The sequence below is a fragment of the Neoarius graeffei genome, chromosome 17, assembly GCF_027579695.1.
Source record: "Neoarius graeffei isolate fNeoGra1 chromosome 17, fNeoGra1.pri, whole genome shotgun sequence".
NCBI classification, from domain to species: domain Eukaryota; kingdom Metazoa; phylum Chordata; class Actinopteri; order Siluriformes; family Ariidae; genus Neoarius; species Neoarius graeffei.
The window spans coordinates 48,343,398-48,366,076 of NC_083585.1; the positions used below are offsets into that span (position 1 = coordinate 48,343,398).

General features: G+C 41.0%; 1 protein-coding gene across 1 annotated transcript in view; it reads left to right on the forward strand.

Annotated features, from left to right (window-relative positions):
* nphs1 (NPHS1 adhesion molecule, nephrin) overlaps positions 1-22,679 on the forward strand; it is a 265,377-nt gene that overhangs the window by 83,855 nt on the left and 158,843 nt on the right. Inside the window, exon 7 of the mRNA XM_060897686.1 lies at positions 18,552-18,673. Within this exon, the coding sequence (XP_060753669.1) occupies positions 18,552-18,673 (122 nt within the window). The remainder of the gene's footprint in view (positions 1-18,551; positions 18,674-22,679) is intronic.

The following is a 22,679-nucleotide window of genomic DNA, read 5'->3' on the forward strand; positions in this document are numbered from 1 at the left end:
TCCCCCACAGTCCAAAGACATGCAGGTTAGGTTAACTGGTGACTCTAAATTGACCGTAGGTGTGAATGGTTGTCTGTGTCTATGTGTCAGCCCTGTGATGACCTGGTGCGACTTGTCCAGGGTGTACCCCGCCTTTCCCCCGTAGTCAGCTGGGATAGGCTCCAGCTTGCCTGCGACCCTGGAGAACAGGATAAAGCGGCTAGAGATAATGAGATGAGATAAAATAATTTAAAGTATACAAACAACTTAAAGTGGCATGCAGTTATTGCACATTAGTGTATTATGATTGCAATTGAGGTAAAGTTGTTGTGGTGGCAGTGGAGGGGTGCAAGTTCAGTTCACTGATGGCTGTTGGGTAGAAGCTGTTTCTGAGTTTGGAAGTGTGAGCCTTTAAGAGTCTGTAGCATCTTTGTGTTTGAGTAAACAGTATGAATACCGTGTATCTCTTGGTCTAGTTCAGTACATGCAACAACAATCATGGAGAAGACTGCTGACATGACAGTTGTCCAGAAGACGATCATCGACTGTGGAGGGAGAGCCACAGAAGGTCATTGCTGAAAAGGCTGGCTGGAAAAGGTGCACAAGCAACAGGACAGCCTTTTCAGCATGTGTGACCGCAGCCATGATAGGATTGTCAAGAAAAGTCGATTCAAGAACTTGGGAGAGCTTCACAAGGAGTGGACTGAGGCTGATGTCAGTGCATCAAGAGCCACCACCACATACAGGCATCTTCAGGAAAGGGGCTACAACTGACACATTCCTAATATCAAGCTACTCCTGAATCAGAGACAATGTCAGAAGTGTCTTACCTGAGCTATGTTGGAGTGGCTCTTCCTTAGCCTCCTCAGACCCCAGGTACAACATGCCCAGGACTGTCTGCAGTTTGCGTACCGGGCAGGTGTTGGTGTGGAAGACGCCATCCTCTACCTGCTACACCGAGCCCATTTGCATCTGGATAAGGGAAATGGCACAGTGAGGATCCTCTTCTTGGACTTCTCAAGTGCCTTCAACACCATCCAGCCTCTACTGCTTCAGGACAAACTGAACAGGATGTGAGTGGACACCTGCCTGGTCACCTGGATCTCCAGCTACCTCACTGACAGGCCACAGTACGTCAGGCTGAAAGACATCAGGTCTGACACTGTGATTAGCAGCACCGGAGCACCCCAGGGCACGGTGCTGGCCCCTCTTCTCTTCACCCTGTACACCGCAGACTTCTGCTACAACTCGGAGCTGTGTCACATTCAGAAGTTTGCCGATGACACAGCCATTGTTGGGTGTATCAGTGACGACAGAGAGGAGGAGTATAGGAGCCTGGTGAGGGACTTTTCTGTGTGGTGCAACAGGAACCATCTGCAGCTCAACACCTTGAAGACCAAGGAGCTGGTCATTGACTTTGGGAGGTCCAGACCAAGGTCACGACCAGTTCTGATCGAGGGAGTTGAGGTGGAGGCTGTGGATTCCTACAAGTACCTCAGGCTGTGGCTGGACAGCAAGCTGGACTGGACTTGTAACACCAAACACTTATACAGGAAGGGACAGAGCAGGCTATACTTCCTTAGGAGGCTGCAGTCCTTTAACATCTGCAGGAAACTCCTGTGGATGTTCTATCAGTCTATGGTCGCCAGTGTCCTGTTTTATGCCGTGGTGTGCTGGGGGGGGGCAGCACATCCAAGAAGGACACATCCAGGCTGGACAAACTGATCAGGCAGGCCGGCTCTGTGGTTGGCATGAAGCTGGACTCTCTGGTGATGGTGGCAGAGAAGAGGTCTATGAACAAACTATTGAACATCATGGATGATGCCAGTCACCCTCTGCACACCGTCATCAGCAACCAGAGGAGCCTGTTCAGTGACAGAATGCTCCTTCCCAAGTGCAGGATGAACAGACTTAAAAACTCCTTTGTCCCTCATGCCATCAGACTGTACAACTCCTCTCTGGGAGGGAGGAGGGGTAACAGGAGGACAGAGGACTGGAAGGAGCAGTAGCCTAGCCTAACAATTAGCAATACTGGACAATGTGCAATCTAAAGTGCAATATCTCTCCTGCCACCCCCCTTTTTTCCCTCCTCCCCCCATTCCTCTCTTCCCCATATCTTATTCTTTTTATATTTGTATATGTAAATCCTTAATTTATTTTGATTTACGTATCTAGAAGTTTTCCTCTATTTCTTTTCTCTGTTTATCTGTAATGATGCTGCTGGAATCTTAATTTCCCTGAAGGAACCCTCCCAAAGGGATCAATAAAGTTTTATCTAATCTAATCTAATCTAATCTAATCTAATCTAATCTAATCTAATCTAATCTAATCTAATCTAATCTAATCTAATCTAATCTAAGGAGAGAAAGAACGGGACTTTTCCTCAGTGGTCCAAAGTCCTCTTTTCAGATGAAAGTAAATGTTGCATTTCATTTGGAAATCAAGGTCCTAGAGTCTGGAGGAAGAGTGGAGAGGCACAGAATCCAAGGTGTTTGAAGTCCAGTATGAAGTTTCTGCAGTCTGTGATGATTTTGGGGTGCCACGTTATCTGCTGATGTCAATCCACTGGGTTTCATCAAGTCCAAAGTCAACACAGCCATCTGCCAGGAGATTTTAGAGCACTTCATGCTTCCATCTGCTGACAAGCTTTATGGAGATGCCAATTTCCTTTTCCAGCAGGACTTCACACCTGCTCACAGTGCCAAAACTACTACCAAATGGTTTGCTGACCATGATAAGACTGTGCTTGGTTGGCCAGCTAACTCGCCTGACCTGAACCCCAGAGAGAATCTATGGAGTATTGTCAAGAGGAAGATGAGAAACAGTTGACTCAGACATACAGATGAGCTGAAGGCTGCTATCAAAGCAACCTGGGCTTCAGTAACATCTCAGCAGTGCCACAGGTTGATCACTTCCATGCCATACTGCACTGATGCAATAATTCATGGTAAAGGAGCCCCAACCAAGTACTGAGTGTATAAATGAATATACTTTTCAGAAGTTCAGAAGTTGGACATTTCTGTCTTGTAAATCCTTTTTTGATTGATCTTATGAAATATTCTAATAATTTGAGGTACTGGAGTTCTGATTTTTATGAACTATAAGCCATAATAATCAAAATTAAAACAAAACAAAAAAGGCTTAAACTATTTAATTTTACATGTAACGAATATAAGAAAGTTTACCTTTTTGAATGAAGTTACCAGAAAATGACGTTTTTCATGATATTCTAATTGTTTAAGATCCACTAGTATATGTATATATCTCACATTTAAGCTTCAGTCCTGCAAAAGCCCTTCACATGTTAAGGGAGCCACTTTTTTTTTAACCCCCAATGTAGCTAGATTAAAGGCTATCATGTGTCTCAAGATACACCCACATAAAGCCATCACACCTTTTTTTTTTCAAATGCTATTCATGGAACATGTAACCTATACATGAGCTCACACACATCTACAAACAGCAAGCATCACTCAAGAGTAAGGTTGTACTTCTAAATTAAAAACCATGTATGTTTTCTTGAGGCATTTCTACTGAAGAAACCTTTTCTTTCTCAGGTGTTTTCCTCAGCGATAAAATAAATAACAGCTTAATAATAATAATAATAATAATAATAATAATAATAATAATAATAATAATAATAATTACACAAACACCTACCAACAACAGTTCTTGAAAATGAACAAGTAGAACTCTATTGGTCTATTGATCACACCATCAACACTGCAGAGACAGTCGCCCACAGCAGACCGGACTTAATCCTTGTGGATAAGTGGAAAAGGAGATGGACTCTGATTGACATTGCTGTTTCATGGGACTCCAATGTGGAGATGACAGAGAATATGAAAGTAGGAAGATACCAAGACTTGGCTTTTCATATAAGGAGAATGCACAATGTTGAGACAGAGGTAATACCTGTTGTAGTGGGAGCACTAGGAACTGTATCAAAGAACCTCTGACCATCAACTGAAGCACTAGACATCAGTGACATCATCGCAATATCCAGATGATGGCATTATTAGTAACAGCAGGGATAATAAGCAGGGCGATGAATTTCTGAGCCAAGGGCCTTGGCTGAAATTCATATAAACACTACCCAGACTTAAACTTGTGATTACAAGACAGAGATAATAATAATAATAATAATAATAATAATAATAATAATAATAATAATAATAATAATAACTAGATACAGTATTATTTCCTTTGTTCCACAAAACATTTTAAAATATTTTTGTTCTAAATTTGGATTAGCTGAAATGTATTTGAAACAGCTGTAAAATTCTCAGTATACACGCCTGTGACCACATCACAAAAATTCAGTTCTCTGTTAATGCCTTCCTTCTGTCCTAGTCGGGAGCTTGTGGGTCAAATCTCCTGACTACACTGCTTCTACAGTCATCTCTATCCATCGCATGACAATACATCTCATCTATGCTGAGGCCGGTGATTTCTTGCATGTTCTAAAAAAAGTTCTTACATTATGTACTGATATCATTAACGGTTTGTGAACTTTCACTCTTGCTTTATCGATCACACCAGTCCTTTCAGTTTGATCATATGATAACAGTCATAATCTTATTGTGGGGTAACAAGCGCGTTGGTTCAAGAGTTGAGTTTTCAAAGCATGTAGTTGTCATAATCGGTTTGATTCACCATGGGCTGATTGGACTTCACCAGAGATCCTGTTCACCTACTGGGAATATTGCCCAGTGTTTCCACTTCCACACGACAATGACATAGGAGTTGGACTTTGAGAAGACTATTAATGCACAAGGTTTTCAACCAATTACACTTACTCTGTTTCTAAACTACCATAATCTTTACCTCTATATTGTATACTTCACATTGAGCAACTGACTCGAGACTCCTTAAGTATGTAGTGTGGCTGTGATTGTGTGATTGAGTCCAGATGTGTGCAGTCAGAATGCTGGTGAACGTCAGTGTGAGACAGTTAATGATGGCTGAGTGTTGTAGTCCTTGGCAGCCATGTTTGTAGGCTGTGTTTTACTCTGGGAGGTGTGGTTTGTAGTTGTCTGGCTAACGCGACTTCAAAGCTCTGAGAGCATTTGGTCTGGCAAAGATATTAAGCCCAACCGTTTCCCAAAGGCGTGGTTGACCCGCCTCCCTGAAATGCCTCAGTTTGCTACTGGTCGAAGCCAGAAAAGGCTGTGACGAAGCTTAAACCAATCACATCACTCTTTCCTCTGACGTATGTGACGCGATGGAAACTGCTTGAGTAACAGGAAGAAGATAAATACCTCCAGGACTGCTCTTTGCTCCGTTTTCAATGAGAACTTCCCGTTGAATGCTTTCAATACAGCATCTACCGCTGTGTCAGAGGCTTGCCGCTGCTCCTTGTTCATAATGTTTCTAGTGAATGAAGCGCTTCCGGCATAGATTCTGTAAACGATCTATGGCTTCCGGTCGCAGTTCTACTACGTCACTGCCTTGAACACGCCTCTACCCAGGGCCGTTGGAGATGCTCAAAGTTGATTGGCTCCCGATTGTTCGGGAGCTTGGAAGAGCTGTAGATAGCTTGCCTGGCCAGACTAAGCTCGCAACAGGCCCTTGTGTTGCGTCACACTTAGGATGGGCGGGCCCAGGCTAGGTTTGTAGGCCAATCTGTGTTTTATTGTCTGAAGAGCAATGTCAATTCTGGCATTGGCATGATATACATGCACAGAGTTTGACAAGAAGTAATTCCTTCTTCGAGAACACATCACTTAATCGTTGGTACAATGCATGAATGAAGCCAGTGAGTTGAAATAAAAGATTGGCCTCAATCTGATAGCCTTTGATCTTGATCTTGACTCAGTCTCATTTGCATTTGGACTTGATCTTGCTTGGCCTTGACACTTTTTTGACAGTCTTGACTCAGTCCTGGATAGTCCTGGTCTTGGACTTCAAAATGGTAGCACTTACCCCAGCCCTAGTTAACAGAGTGCAATGTGTGGCAATTTTTTTTCTTTTTAAATTGTGGAAGTTATTAATAAAATAAATTATTTACCAAACCCTGGATTTTATCATAGCCTTTTTGTTGCCATTTTATAAAAACAGTAAGCCACTTATTACCTCGCCTGTGACAGAGTAACAGTATTGTAATCAGTGTGGTTTGTTTGTTTGTCTGACTGTTAACAATCTAGAGTCTAGACGGTTGCACCAATTGACTTCAAATTTTCAGGGTAGGTGGGCAATGGTCCGTAGATTACCTGATTAAATTTTGGGGCTAATCGGGTTAAGGTGAAGGTGAAGGTCACCGGAAAGGTCAACCTTTTGGTCAAAATAACATATTTTCCATTATAACTCAAAAACGGTTGCCGATAGACAGATGTTTACTATTATGAGCATATAGGAACTCCCATATGGCCTTTCATTTGGCACCATAATTTTTGACCATGAGTGACTTTGAAAGGTCAAACTCAAGGTCACAGATTTTCAGAGAGCTGTAACTTGAAAACAGTTGATGTTGGACAGATATTTACCATTATCAACTTATAGGAAGTGCCATATGGGCTTTCATTTGGCACCATGAACTTTGACCTTGAATGACTTTGAAATGTCAAACTCAAAGTCATGGATTTTCATCAGACTCTAATCTGACAGCTGATGATTGAGAAATATTACAATTATCAACATATAGGTATAAAATAAGTGCTGCCGGGTGAGGTTTGTTTTGCCTGGCAACACCTATTATTTCCTAAGTAATGGTGTGATAGACACTGCTTAGCATCATAGCTGAGACAATAAACACCAGCGTTTATAATGCTTAGTCATTTGTCTTAGTCATTTCCATGTATAGAGATTAACTTCATATATGAGAGAGTGTAAAAGTGATTCTGATGCATTAAATTAGCCTCAATAGACCATAGAGTTACACATGCTTATACGTATGAAGATGTGTGCAATTCATTGGATAGTCCTGAAACAATTCCACATGAAGTAAATGATGTGGAAAAAAATAGTCTTAACTGATATCATTAAGGTTTAGCAAAGTGGGATTGTGAAAGACCACAATAATTAGCAGCACTAACCTTTTCATGGAGGGACAGAAGGGAGACGAGAGATCTTGATGTCTGTGCATAGATGTGTGGACGTGTCATTTAATCTATATTATTTACAGCTCAAGGTAATAAGTGTAAATGTGTTTGCTTATCAGAAAGGCCACCTGACACCAAATGGGCTGTAAACATGTAATTGTGATTACTGGGGAGAGAGAGAGAGAGAGAGAGAGAGAGAGAGAGACCCCGGCAAGTAGATTTCACAGAGATTTAACAGAAAGAGCAGAAAATAGACCATACAGTATCTGATGTGTGTGTATGTGTGTATGTTTTATGCTAGGTTCCCAAGAGCTACTTATTTATCTACGTTTATGCCCAGATTTTACCAAGTAACATGAATTCAATTTGATCAACCAAACCAAAAATAATGGACATACAATGTCTCTACTTGCTTTTCTTTTCAGTTCCGTGTCTGGAATTAATGCTTAGCATTAAATGCAGTATAATACTAGAAGCTAGCTTGCTAGCTTATCTACTGGCTTAAATTATCCACTATAAAATTAGCTAGCTTGTGTGCATACTTGGCTACAGTTTTTAAAATACACACTATGGATAGCCTTGTGTTAGCTAGCTAGGATCCTGGTTTGAGTAGCATTGAATAATACTTAACATAATGTTGATTAGTGAACTTAGAAAACTATTGCAAGAGAGGTAACATTATACTTGAGACTTATTTTTCATACAGTTAATCATCCTCTATCTTTCATTAAACTGGTTTTCTATATATGTACTAAGGATGAGAGGTTTTTTTTTTAAAATGATGCGGTGGCGGGGCGGCACGGTGGTGTAGTGGTTAGCGCTGTCGCCTCACAGCAAGAAGGTCCTGGGTTCGAGCCCCAGGGCCGGCGAGGGCCTTTCTGTGTGGAGTTTGCATGTTCTCCCCATGTCTGCGTGGGTTTCCTCCGGGTGCTCCGGTTTCCCCCACAGTCCAAAGACATGCAGGTTAGGTTAACTGGTGACTCTAAATTGACCGTAGGTGTGAATGTGAGTGTGAATGGTTGTCTGTGTCTATGTGTCAGCCCTGTGATGACCTGGCGACTTGTCCAGGGTGTACCCCGCCTTTCGCCCGTAGTCAGCTGGGATAGGCTCCAGCTTGCCTGCGACCCTGTAGAGGGATGAAGCGGCTAGAGATAATGAGATGAGATGATGCGGTGGTAGTGAGGTATGTACAAACCCCAGTGACACTGCTGTACTTGATATGTTTGTACTAGAAACACACACACACACACACTGTCGTGTTAGTGCCATTTCACTGCTGAGAATGAGCCATCCTCAAAATAGTATGTGATTTTATTGTAAGTAGTGGGCCTGTGATGGTCCTTTTGCCATTAATGGATGGTGTAGCATAGCAACAAAAAGGCTAGAGTTAGTAACTGTAGCATGACAAAGTGAATTTACTTGGTATGGTAGATGTAGCTGATAAATGACCATTGAGTGTTTTTTTTTCTTATATAAGAGAGACATAAACCTAATATTTTCCAAGAACAAATTAGATCTAACTGAATTAATTCATGAAGGAAGTAGTATGCAAGAAAATGTGAATCTGAATAAGTCCTTTTTCATAAATGTGCAGTGCCAGGGTGACACTTGTTTAGGATTTGGATGAGAAGTGTGTTTCGTGGTCTTGGTTATAAATACAATTTGAATTTCAAATAAATGCTCAAGTAAATTCATATAAATTTGGTGTGAAATTAGCTTGATATGATCAAAAACTCAGCGCACACACACATAACAGATTGTTAGTTCAGGGCTATGCAAAGTCCTGTTAGCCTGAAGCTCTTTCAAAACATGAGCATCTTTTTACATGCTAATATATATATATATATATATATATATATATATATATATATATATATATATATATATATATATATATATATATATATATATAATTTTTTTTTTAAATTAAATTTTATTTTTATTTTTTTTCCACTCCAAATAAATTCATTCTGATTGACTGAACTTGAAATTAACTGGGTTAAACTGTATATTTACTCTGATTTCAGAAATGTGTTGAAAACCTGCATGTACGTACATGTAAATGTAGTCATGTCTGTTACTTCAGCATGTGAGTAGTTGTCATTCTTGGTCCTTGTGTTATTAATAATCCATAAATTATACCAGTTACAGCAAACATCCACCAAATATCCCAACTGAAAGACAGAAAAATAATATCTTGTATTGTTATTCTTTGAAATAATGTTCTGTGAGGCTCCGAGATAGTGATTGAATGACTGAAAGTTTGAATCCAGAGAGCAGTTGAGCACATGAGTAAGTTCCTGAACACTCAAATCCTTGGGTCATGTCCTCTCTCAAGGGTCTGCTGATGGAATTAATTAATTTTGGCTGAATTGCAAAGTTTTAAGCAAACATGTCTTTCAATGATTTATTTGAACTGTTCTTTTTCTGTGGCATAATGATTGTACAATATGCATATTCAATTTAAAAAAAATTGGTGGACAAGTTTTAATTGAGGGGTGGCACGGTGGTGTAGTTGTTAGCACTGTTGCCTCTCAGCAAGAAGGTTCTAGTGGGTTCTAGCCCAGAGGCCAACGGGGGCCTTTCTGTGTGGAGTTTGCATGTTCTCCCTGTGTTTGTGTGGATTTCCTCCGGGTGCTCCAGTTTTCCCCACAGTCCAAAGACATGCAGGTTAGGCTAAGTGGTGACTCTAAATTGACCATAGCTGTGAATGTGAGTGGGAATGGTTGTTTGTCTCTATGTGTTGGCCCTGCGATGACCAGGCAACTTGTCCAGGGTGTACCCCGCCTCTCACCCATAGTCAGCTGGGATAGGCTCCAGCTTGCCCGCGACCCTGCACAGGATAAGTGGTTAAAGATAATGGATGCATGGAAGTTTTAATTGATACTGGGTTTGCTGAAATAAACACATGGTCAAAAGTCCACATACAGCATCAAAAAATATACAACCCCAAATCAGAAAAAGTTGGGACAGTATGGGAAAATGTAAATAACCAAAGGAAGTAGTGAGTTATAAATTTTCAGTGTGTAAAGGGCAAGGGCGTAAGCCTAAGCTGAACACCTGTGATCTCTGATCTCTCAAATGGCACTGCATCAAGGACCATTATTCATCTCTAGCTGATATAACCACATGGGCTCTGGATTACTTTAACAAACCTTTTCAAGCTCTACAATACAGAGCTATATTCACAAATGCCAGTTAAAATTTTAATGCGCAAAAAGGAAGCTTTATGCTAACTGTGTCCAGAAGCAGCATTGACTTCTTTGGGCTCGGAGGCATCTGGGATGGACCATCACACAGTGGAAATATGTACTATGATCAGAGATGAAAAGGACTGTCCAGACCGTTTTCAGCAACAAGTCCAAAAGCCAGGGTTTGTCATGGTATGGGGTTGTGTCAGTGCCCTTGGCAAAGGTAACTTACACTTCTGTGATGGCAGCTTTAATGCAGAAAATTACACTGACATTTTGGAGCAACATATGCTGTTTTCAAGATGACATTGTTTCCAGGGATATTTCAACAAGACAAAGCAAAACCACATTCTGCTCACGTTACAAAGGCAGGGCTGTGGAAGAAGAGGGTCCCTATCCCCTTTGTCCCCAGTAGAGAATGTGTGGTGAATTTTGAAACGAAAAATATGACAATGATGACCCCATACTGTTGCACACCTTAAGACTTGATTGCAGGAACAATGGGACAAAATAACACCTGAAACACTTCATCACTTGGTGTCTTCAGTCCCAAAACATCTTTTAAGTGTTGTGAGAAGGAATGTCAACATTCTAAAATGGTATGGTATAAAATGCTTACTTTTTTGAAGCATGCTGCAAGAAAAAAAATTGAAACGTGCTTATAAGGGCGGCACGGTGGTGTAGTGGTTAGCGCTGTCGCCTCACAGCAAGAAGGTCCTGGGTTCGAGCCCCGGGGCCGGCGAGGGCCTTTCTGTGCGGAGTTTGCATGTTCTCCCCGTGTCCGCGTGGGTTTCCTCCGGGTGCTCCGGTTTCCCCCACAGTCCAAAGACATGCAGGTTAGGTTAACTGGTGACTCTAAATTGACCGTAGGTGTGAATGTGAGTGTGAATGGTTGTCTGTGTCTATGTGTCAGCCCTGTGATGACCTGGCGACTTGTCCAGGGTGTACCCCGCCTTTCGCCCGTAGTCAGCTGGGATAGGCTCCAGCTTGCCTGCGACCCTGTAGAAGGATAAAGCGGCTAGAGATAATAAATGAATGAATGAACGTGCTTATAAGTGTAAAAAAAATCATGAGGTAAAACAAATAATGTGCTCTTATATTAACATTTGCAAAATGCTTCAGCAAGTCTTCTTAATTTATTCTGTTTGCAGACACTTGAGAGAGGACATGACCCAAGGATTTGAGTGTTCAGGCACTTACTCAAGGGCTCAGCTGCTCTCTGGATTCAAACTCTTGATCTTTATATCACTATCTCAGAGCCTTACCCACTCCATCAATGTCCAACCCTGGTGATGATTTTCAATCTGTTAAATTTGGCCAATGAACCTAAAAAGGAATAGCATTTGTTCCTTCCAGTATGTGTCATGATGTAATTGTTCATGTGCAGAACATATGCAATAATTCCACTTGACAGTTATTGTATTCAAAAGACCTACTTGGCAGTTAGTCTTCAATTTAACAGATTATTAAACAGATTAGACACCTCGTTCAGCCTGATTTAGATGTATACCTTATGGAATTTTAGTTGGATTGAGCTATGAGTCAGATTATTAGCTGACTATTATGCTACATGACAATCTAGCTAATGAGTCATTTAAAGGTGATGTATTCAGGCCTGACACTAGGATGAAGTCACTAAGGGGGGGCAGTTAAAAATGGTGAGGGGGTCAACATTTTTGTATATAGTTAAACAGTAGGTCATTATCCTTCCATCCATTATCTGTAACCACTTATCCTGTGCAAGGTCATGGGCAAGCTGGAGCCTATCCCAGCTGACTATGGGCAAGAGGCGGGGTACACCCTGGACAAGTCGCCAGATCATCACATGGCTGACACATATGGCCCTTTTCCACTACCCTTTTTCAGCTCACTTCAGCTCACTTCAGCCCGACATGGCTCGCGTTTCGACTACCTCAGAGCAGCACGACTCAGCTCGCTTCAGCCCTACTCAGCACCCAAAACTCGCACGGTTTTGGAGTGGGGCTGAAGCGAGCCAAACCGAGCCGAGTGGGGCTAGGGGCGTGAGGAGACACTCCCCTGTGCACTGATTGGTGAGGAGGAGTGTCCTCACATGCCCACACACGCCCCGCGAGCACGCTGGGATATGTAAACACCGTAAACCCGGAAGAAGAAGAATTACGAGAATTTCTGAAGCCTTATGCGCCTCGCCTCATCTATACACTCTTGCCAGTATCTGTTGGCGTTGTCAGTGACAACAAGCCACAGCACCAAGACCAGCAACACTAACGACTCCATGTCCTCCATGTTTGTTATTTACTATCCGGGTCGTGAGACTACTGCTTAAAAGGTCACTGATGTCACTGTTTGCGCTGCCTAACGACATCACGTGACGTCCACCCACTTTCGCTAACTCCACCCAATGTGTCCACCCACTTCCAGCCAGCACGGTTCAGCATGGTTGTAGTCGAAATGCAATTCCAACAGCCCCACTCAGCTCGACTCAGCCCAACTCAGCACGGCACGGCTCAGCCCAACTCAGCCGCGTTGGTAGTGGAAAAGCGGCAATAGACACAGACAACCATTCACACTCACATTCACACCTACAGTCAATTTAGAGTCACCAGTTAACCTAACCTGCATGTCTTTGGAGCTGTAAACCATAATCAAAATGTCTTCCAGTTCATTCCAAAGGTGTTCAGTGGGGTTGGGGTCAGGGCTCTGTCCAAGTCACTTACATTTTTTCCAGACTAACCTTGGTAAACCATGTTTTCATGGATCTCACTTTATGCACAGAGGCATTGTCATGCTGGGACAGGTTTGGACCCCTTACTTCCATCCATCCATTATCCATAACCGCTTATCCTGTGCAGGGTCATGGGCAAACTAGAGCCTATCCCAGCTGACTATGGGCAAGAGGCGGGGTACACCCTGGACAAGTCACCAGGTCATTGCAAGGCTGACACAGAGAGACAAACAACCATTCACACTCACATTCACACCTACGGTCAATTTAGAGCCACCAATTAGCCTAACCTGCATGTCTTTGGACTGTGGGGGAAACCAGAGGAAACCCACGCAGACACGGGGAGAACGTGCAAACTCCACACAGAATGGCCCCCATCAGCCACTGGGCTCGAACCCAGAACCTTCTTGCTGTGAGGCAACAGTGCTCACCACTCCACCACCATGCCACCCCAGGTCATCATCCTGCTATGCCTGTTTCTGCATTTTGTTTCATCATGTGGGTGGCAATATAGTGATGTTTTGAATAGATGCAAACAATCTTACTTTTTCCATGTATTTGTGCATCAAGGCCATAATATGAAATATTTGGAACAGACTGCCAGGTCACCACATCAAATTAGTCTGATGGTAGGGTTAAAGAAATTCATTGATTTAACTATGCAATAGCCCCTGAAAGGCTAAATAACAGCACAAGACTACTGCTTCCAAATTAAATAAAATAATACATTTATTTCAAAGCAGTAGTGAAGCTGGTATTAAATATGAGTGTCCTTGCACCATTTATGGAATTGGAGCAGTCAGAACATTTATGAATGCTTCTAACCACTGAGCTATAATTGCTAAAATCAATACAATAATTGCTGATGGGGTAACATCTTCCCTGGCTGGTGGAGCATCAGATTAAGTTTGGGCTTGGTGATATCATTGCTGCTGTTAGGGCTACTGGCCTTTCTATGTTTTTTTTTTCTTCTTACAAAACTTCTGATATCCCTCACTGTACTACAAGTCTCAACTTCAGTTTCCACCAGGTACTGCAGATTTGCCCACAAACTGGCCCATTAGACACAGCTGTTCTGCATGTTTACTGCTTATAGATTTTGTATATAAAGACTCCTAATGCACTCTCACTTTGCTAGGTATTATTGTTTACTCAGTCAGACTCTGCCAGGCCTTCGAATTTTTGCTCATGCTTCTCTGGTTTGACTTTGCCTTGTTCCCCATTTTTTGCTTTTGTGTTGTTTGTTTGTGACTTTTTTGTATTTTTTAAAATTTTATCTATCTATTTATTTATTTATTTATTGCCGTTTGCTCGACCTTGTGCCTATTTTTCAGACCTTATGCCTGTTTATTTATTTATTTAAACCAAGAGATTGTCTTATGTTTTTGGATCTGTTCACTGTTTTTGTTTTTTTTTTCCCCTCAATAAATAAGCCTTTTACCTGCACATGCATCCTGTCCCCCTCTCCTATATTCATGACACACTATATTCATGACACACTAAGCAAACAAGCTGCATAACATGATGGTGAATGTTTACCAAATTATTTAGCACAGAAACTAGCTTGAGTGTTGTTTTATTTTATTTATTTATTTATTATTATTATTTTTTTTAATCACATTGCATACAGCATGCCGATCTCTTAACAACACATACAGTTAGGTCCATAAATATTTGGACAGAGACAACATTTTTCTAATTTTGGTTCTGTACATTACCACAATGAATTTTGAACAAAACAATTCAGATGCAGTTGAAGTTCAGACTTTCAGCTTTAATTCAGTGGGTTGAACAAAAACGATTGCATAAAAATGTGAGGAACTAAAGCATTTTTTAAACACAATCCCTTCATTTCAGGGGCTCAAAAGTAATTGGAAAAATTAAATAATTGTAAATAAAATGTTCATTTCTAATTCTTGGTTGAAAACCCTTTGTTGGCAATGACTGCCTGAAGTCTTGAACTCATGGACATCACCAGACGCTGTGTTTCCTCCTTTTTAATGCTCTGCCAGGCCTTTACTGCAGCGGTTTTCAGTTGCTGTTTGTTTGTGGGCCTTTCTGTCTGAAGTTTAGTCTTTTAACAAGTGAAATGCATGCTCAATTGGGTTGAGATCAGGTGACTGACTTAGCCATTCAAGAACATTCCACTTCTTTGCTTTAATAAACTCCTGGGTTGCTTTGGCTTTATGTTTTGCGTCATTGTCCATCTGTATTATGAAACGCCGACCAATCAGTTTGGCTGCATTTGGCTGGATTTGAGCACACAGTATGTCTCTGAATACCTCAGAATTCATCCAGCTGCTTCTGTCCTATGTCACATCATCAATAAACACTAGTGACCCAGTGCCACTGGCAGCCATGCATGCCCAAGCCATCACACTGCCTCCGCTGTGTTTTACAGATGATGTGGTATGCTTTGGATCATGAGCTTTGGACCACACCTTCACCATACTTTTTTCTTTCCATCATTCTGGTAGAGGTTGATCTTGGTTTCATCTGTCCAAAGAATGTTCTTCCAGAACTGTGCTGGCTTTTTTAGATGTTTTTTAGCAAAGTCCAATCTAGCCTTTTTATTCTTGAGGCTTATGAGTGGCTTGCACTGTGCAGTGAACCCTCTGTATTTACTTTCATGCAGTCTTCTCTTTATGGTAGATTTGGATATTGATATGCCTACCTCCTGGAGAATGTTGTTCACTTGGTTGGCTGTTGTGAAGGGGTTTCTCTTCATTCTGCGATCATCCACCACTGTTGTCTTCTGTGGGCATCCAGGTCTTTTTGCATTGATGAGTTCACCAGTGCTTTCTTTCTTTCTCAGGATGTACCAAACTGTATATTTTGCCACTCCTAATATTGTAGCAATTTCTCAGATGTTTTTTTTCTGTTTTCGCAGCTTAAGGATGGCTTGTTTCACCTGCATGGAGAGCTCCTTTGACCACATGTTTTCTTCACAGCAAAATCTTCCAAATGCAAGCACCACACCTCAAATCAACTCCAGGCCTTTTATCTGCTTAATTGAGAATGACATAACGAAGGAATTGCCCACACCTGCCCATGAAATAGCCTTTGAGTCAATTGTCCAATTACTTTTGGTCCCTTTATAAACAGGGTGGCACATGTTAAGGAGCTGAAACTCCTAAACCCTTCATCCAATTTTAATGTGGATACCCTCAAATGAAAGCTGAAAGTCTGGACTTTATGTCCATGTTCATTATATAATTATAACTTGAATATGTTTCAGTAAACAGGTAAAAAAAAAAACAAAATTTGTGTCAGTGTCCAAATATATATGGATCTAACTGTAATAAACAACACTGTCCATGGTTCTGAAATAATATAGCTAGGTTTCAGAGCCATGTTCGAATGCTGTTTGTGCAGTGGTAAAAGACACTGGCTCAGGTAAAAAGCTTTAAAGATTTTATGGAGTAAACGTCAAAGAAAGGTCTTTCATTATTGTTATCTCTTTAACACTTGCATCTCAACCAATATACAGGGGGCTGCAAAAGTAGGTATACAGTAATGAAAAACAGAACGTTTGCACAAAACATTATTTTATTGATTATACAAACATATCAATAATAACATATCAATCCCTCAAATGTTCAAACTGTTTGCCCCCGGCATTCACACACTCCACTAGTCAAGTGTGGACACCCATGCACACTCTGGCACAAAGGTCTTTATCAGCATCAATATCCTGGCAAGCCTCCCATATGAACTGAATCATGACATCAACAGAATGTGGCTTGCGTGCAAAAACCCTATCTTTTAATGAATTCTAGTATTAAATGAAACCTAACAGCACTATTATAATACTGGTAATACTGGAATAATCCTTACTGTATACCTACTTTTGCAGCCCCCTGTGTGTATATGTGTATGTATGTGTGTGTGTGTGTGTGTGTGTGTGTGTGTGTGTGTGATATATTGATATATATATATATATATATATATATATATATATATATATATATATATATATATACACACACACCGTATATACACACACACACTTGAACTTCCCCCATTCACACCTGGCATAACAGGTGTGTCACAGATATTTGGAAACAATGGTTTTCCTTTCAAGCTTTGAAGGAATCTTACATTTTGTTAAAATTGATGAAGCATTTCAGATCTGCAGTCTATCGCAATACTGGGTTAAATCCATTGACTTACTGAAGCAGACATTCTCTCTAAATTATCCCTGACACATCTACCTCTGAGCATATTTACACTACAGAAATTTAGCTCCATCCTAAATCCATCAGCCTGCTACAGAGTGATCTAAATCCATGTCCTCCCCATCTTACATTCTCTCTTTATTTCTAACAAGAGCAACACACTGCAAGTGCAAGCTAATTTTCATCCAACTCACACCCAAGTAAGATTCATATGTATCATTAATTAAATCTTTACTGCAGATTGTAATACTCCATGTCAATTGCTCGTGTCCTACCATTTGCATACATAGCTATCTCTACCACTTTCCTCCCATGGACCTTAATTATCTTTTCTGCCTTCATCTTCTTCCTTTACTCTGTCTTCTTTTCTTTGGCTCTTTCTCCTGCAACCAACCATCTCCTCCCACCCCCTTCACCTGCTCCCACTTCCAATTCTACTCGACTGATGCACTAAGTGCTAATCTTGCAGAAAAGAGGTCCAACGTGGCAGCCTTACTCAGCACACCAGGCTCATCAAATCTATGCCTGTTTCCACCCGGCTAGATTTTGAGCAAGATGCCACTTTGTCATGCCGGGTCCTCATCTGTCCATCGGCAATAACAAAGGCCATGATTTGATTTTATGGCACAATATTATTTCAAAATTTATTCTCACAATTTTTTATTCAGGAGCCACTCTGTAATTTGTTCATATTCCACCTCACCTTATTACTGTTTAAACATCTGTTATTTTGCTTTATGGACTAGCGCCAGGATGCAGCTCACTCTCGGTGCTTAATGCTTTCATCAGAGTGCAGAGCTTTCCTTCCTGCAGCAGCAGCATTAAATGGCTCCCAATTTAACGGTGCTGTCAGGGAATAAAATGAGCTCCTCTTTCTGTTTGTTTCCTCAAACTCATATTTCTTGCTTGTTTACTCACAACCTTTTTTTTTATTCCTCTTGTTCAAAAAATGCCATATGCAAAAAAATAAATAAATTAAAAAATTTAAAAATGAAAACAAAAATCAGCTTTGTGCTGTCTGTCTGAACAAAACCATAGCTATCAAGCATGCTAATCATAAAGAAAAATAAGAAAAAGTGTTCTTGGAAATAAATTATAAACAAAAATCTGACACATACATTAATTTGTTAGGCTACTATTGATTTCAGCTGGTTTGAGGATTGAAATATGCCTCTCTTGGTCACAAATTTTTTTTACAAAAAATTCCCACATTACTATCTGGTGTATCGATCATTTCACCATCTCCTTTGTTTAAAGTTGATCAGGCGCCTGAATAACTAGTGATATAAAATAAGTTTTCTTCCTTATTTCCCACCACTAACAGACAGTCCATTACATATATTCTTTTATCTCACCTTTTCTGTTATCAGTGCTTCCTCTGAACATGTAAAGAATTACAGAATGTCATAATATACACTGTCTCATGTTTCACAGTCCTCTCTCTCTCTCTCTCTCTCAGTTCCACCCCAGGCTCCGGTAATAGAGGGATTGAGGAGTGAAGAGGTGAACGCCGGTACCCTTCTCCGGCTGGTCTGTTTGTCATACGGAGGAAACCCTTTGGCTACTCTGCACTGGACTAAGGTGAGACAGAAAAGAGTCATTAGTGACTGCAGTGTGACCTCTAGACGTTAGGTTATTCCTCTTCTTTTCCGCTTGGGTATTTCTCTATGTAGATTTAAAAAGGTTCTTGTTCTAAAAATATATTTCCATTTGGGAAAAGTGTGTTAGATTGGAATATGAAATAAATTCAGTGGAAAGCTATATTATTGGATAACACAATCTGCAGGAAGGCCATTTCCCCCACACCGTTCTATATTTACTAAACTCTGTATATATCACAACAACCTGTAGCTGTAGATGATTAGCTCAATTACTTTGACTATTGTATAAGCACTACTAATTTTCCATGTTACTCCTTCATATATAAGCACACTATCTACAAGACTTTTCTGTCACATATTAGTTAATATGTTTGAAATTTATGCAAAAAAAACCCCCCACCATATTCTCCTTTTGTTCGTGAGACAGAATGTTATTGAGTCACTACATGTCCATCTTAATTCTGGTGGATTATATTACAAACAAATATGGTGGTTAAAATGTTAAAAATATGAGTTTCTTTACAAAATCGGCCTCATCTTTTATTTAACAAAGCACAGCTAAATTACCATTCCCAAGAGCTTTAATTAGCTACCATGTTTCACATTAGTGATGCCAGTGGAAAACTACTTTAGACTTAATTTTAAAAGTTTTATTTAAAATATGGTGTCTTGGTTGTTTATCCCTCTAAATCCTACAAAAGCAAAGAAATGCCTGGAGATATTTTTATATTTTTGCCAAATTTGAGCTTGTTCTTTCAGTCAGTATCAAGTCTTATACAACATATGATTCAGGCAAACCTACCCTTTCTTTCTCGTACAGTGTATAGTCAGCATCATGCATTACCTTTGTGTGAGCATTCAATATTTTACATCTAATAATGCCCAGTGGGAAAAAAAAAGCTTGTGTTTTGTTGAATAACGCCATAGTCAACCAGGGGACTTTTTTACAATGTGAAAAGTACGTTGCATTTAGGTGGTCTGGAGCTCCGAGTGAAGTTTGGTGTAAATACACTTCTTCCTCAATGAGTTACAGCTCAGTGACTTCTGACTTTTGACACAAAGAGGTGCAGAATTCATCAGCGGAAATGTTGTGCACTCCTCTCAACGCAGGATCCAGTGTGCAATCACTTCCTCTCCAGTATGCTTTGGTTCCCATACCACGTGATTGGCTGATTTACAGTCTGTGCATAATTATCGTAAACCAAGTCGCATGGGAAAGCAGAGAACCTCATGGTTCAGACACAATTTAAAGCTCGCCTCCATCATAATAAAAGGGTCAAAAGTTATTTAATGTTTTGTAGAACATCGATCATTGCATCGAAGCGACACTTGGTTTTTAAGGGTTAATTGATTTAAAGGCAGTAATACTATATAAAATGTATACAAATATATTTATATAAATAAAATAGAAACATAATATCAAATATTTATTTTATGCTTCTACTTATTTATGCTTCAGTCCATTACCAAGCTGTGACATTTTAATGGGTTGGGGAAATGGGAGAAGGCTTGTAACAATTCAAAGGTGCATTTAATTTACTCACTTTCACTTTTCAGCATTGTATTTAATTGCAGGTATTACACTGATGCATACACATGCACATAGGCACACACACACACACACACACACACACACACACACACACACACACACACACACACACACACACACACAGCTCTGTGCTGGTTCTCTCTCTGCTCACTGGCTTCTCCTTGAAATAGCACAAAACACACACTTAAGTAAATAACCGGTGATTAGACATAGGATAAACCATATCATGCATTATCTGCCACTTCTATCTGCCTCGACCATCTCAAATTTGAATAACTGAAGTGCCAGATACCAATGAGTGATTCCCATGTGGGTATCCTTCATGTAGTGGTGCCACTGGAGAGGGGCATGATCAGAACCGAGGGTGAAAGGGAGGGAGGGTCCAGCAGGCAGTATTGGAGGGAGGGTCCAGCAGGTAGTAATGGAGGGTGAGGACTGCCCACTTGATGGCCAGACACTCCTTCTCTATTGTGCTGTACTTTCACTCTGTCAATGAGTATGTACAGCTAAGTGCCATGTCAATGCTGGAATCAGCATCAAACTACAAGTCCCAAACTTCAGTACAGCCTATTAATGTGTGGCACTGCTGTGGTGGGATGAACATGGACACATGACCCAAGGACCAGTGATTCAAACTTGTGTGATTTTTAATGAGGTGCAGGGCGAGTGAAGTGAGTGATCAGTGCAGGTGCCGGAGGAACTGAGCTGGCCAAAGGCAGGGTCGCAGATGGATACTGGCAGCATCTAGGTCCTTTTGTGAAGCTCCAGAGGTTGGGGAAGTGGCGAGATCCACCAGCAGAGAGTGAGAGGCTCTCTGGCTTTTTCCACATTATCTCTGGCATGAGCAGTCTTCCAGTGTCTCATTTACAATGTACTATGGGACATCTTGGGAAAGTTCATCATAGCTTACATATCTTGATCTATTCCCCTGACAAAGTCACCCATGTTCTACAAATCAAGAAGACAGACTGCTCAAAAACCAACTCTACATAAAAGGGAAAAAATTCTATGTTTACAAAGTGTTTTTTGTAATATATATCTTCGGACCAGAGGGGGTGCTTGGACCAGAACAACATTTACAAGAACTTGTCCCTTGCTGAAAGAAAATTTGACATTGGCAACTGGGAGCATCTGAGCATCTGGCAATCAAGCTGGCTCTGGAAGAATGGTGTCATTGGTTGGAGGGGGCCCTTCACCCTTTCATGAGCTACACTAACAACAAAATCTCCCATCAGGCTCACTGTGCATCATTCTTTGCAAGGTTTGATTTCACCCTCTCTTAGTATCCAGGTTGCAACAACACCAAAGCTGACTCCCATTCCTGTGAATATCCAACCTCACCTAGTAAGCCCTCAGAGTAGAGCATTCTGCCCAAGTTTCACTTCAGAGGCATGGTCATTTGTTATATTGATAGGGATATTAATAACTCTTCAGTGACAAGAATTCCTTCACAGTGTACAGTGGGTAAAATTTTGAGTCACCTCCCCTTCTACAAAACCCACTAACTTCTACAAAACAAATCCTGGTGGCCCTACATGCTTCAGGACATCCATAGATTTGTGTCCTCCTGCTCTATATGTGCCCAGGCCAAATTACTGCTGCCAGCATGCCAACTCCTCCCTCTACCAGTAGCACCTTGGTCACACATTTCCATTGATTTCATCATTGACCTTCCCCTATCACAAGGCAAAACAGTTGTTATTGTTGGATTGCTTCTCCAACTCACTACACCTCATACCCCTCCCCAGTCTGACATCTGTCTTTGGAACTGCTGAGCTAATGTTTAACCATGTATTCAGATATTCTGGCATCCCAGAAGACATTGTGAGTGACCTGGGAGCTCAGTTCTCATCTTGGGTTTGGGGAGGTTTCTGGATAATCTGGGCATCTCAGTGAGCTTGACATCAGGTTACCACCCACAGACTAATGGCCAAGTGGAGAGAAACCAAGAGATTGGGTGCTTACTGTGTACTTTCTCTGCTGATGACCAGGAGAACTGGGCACAATTTATCCCATGGGCAGAGTATGCTCAGAACTTCATCAAGCACTCTTCTACCAAGCTCACACCTTTCCAGTGCATCCTGGGGTATCAACCACCTCTGTTCACATGGAACACCAATCACAAAGGCTATCCAGCTGGTTCTGAAGAAGCAAACAAGTGTGGGAACAGACAACAACATCTAGAGCATCTGTCCAGATAAATAAAGAGTTTGCAGTTTGATGCCATGGGGCAACATCCAGCTATGAACCAGGAGACTGGATATGGCTTTCCACTCAAGACATAATGAGTCACTAAGGAATGCAGAAAGTTTGCACACTGTTATTTTGGCCCTTTCAAAGTCTTCCAATGCCTAAATGCATACAAGCATACATGCGTTCAAATACATGCTTGATAAAACACAGTGGACCAACACCAGCAGATGACATGGCACCC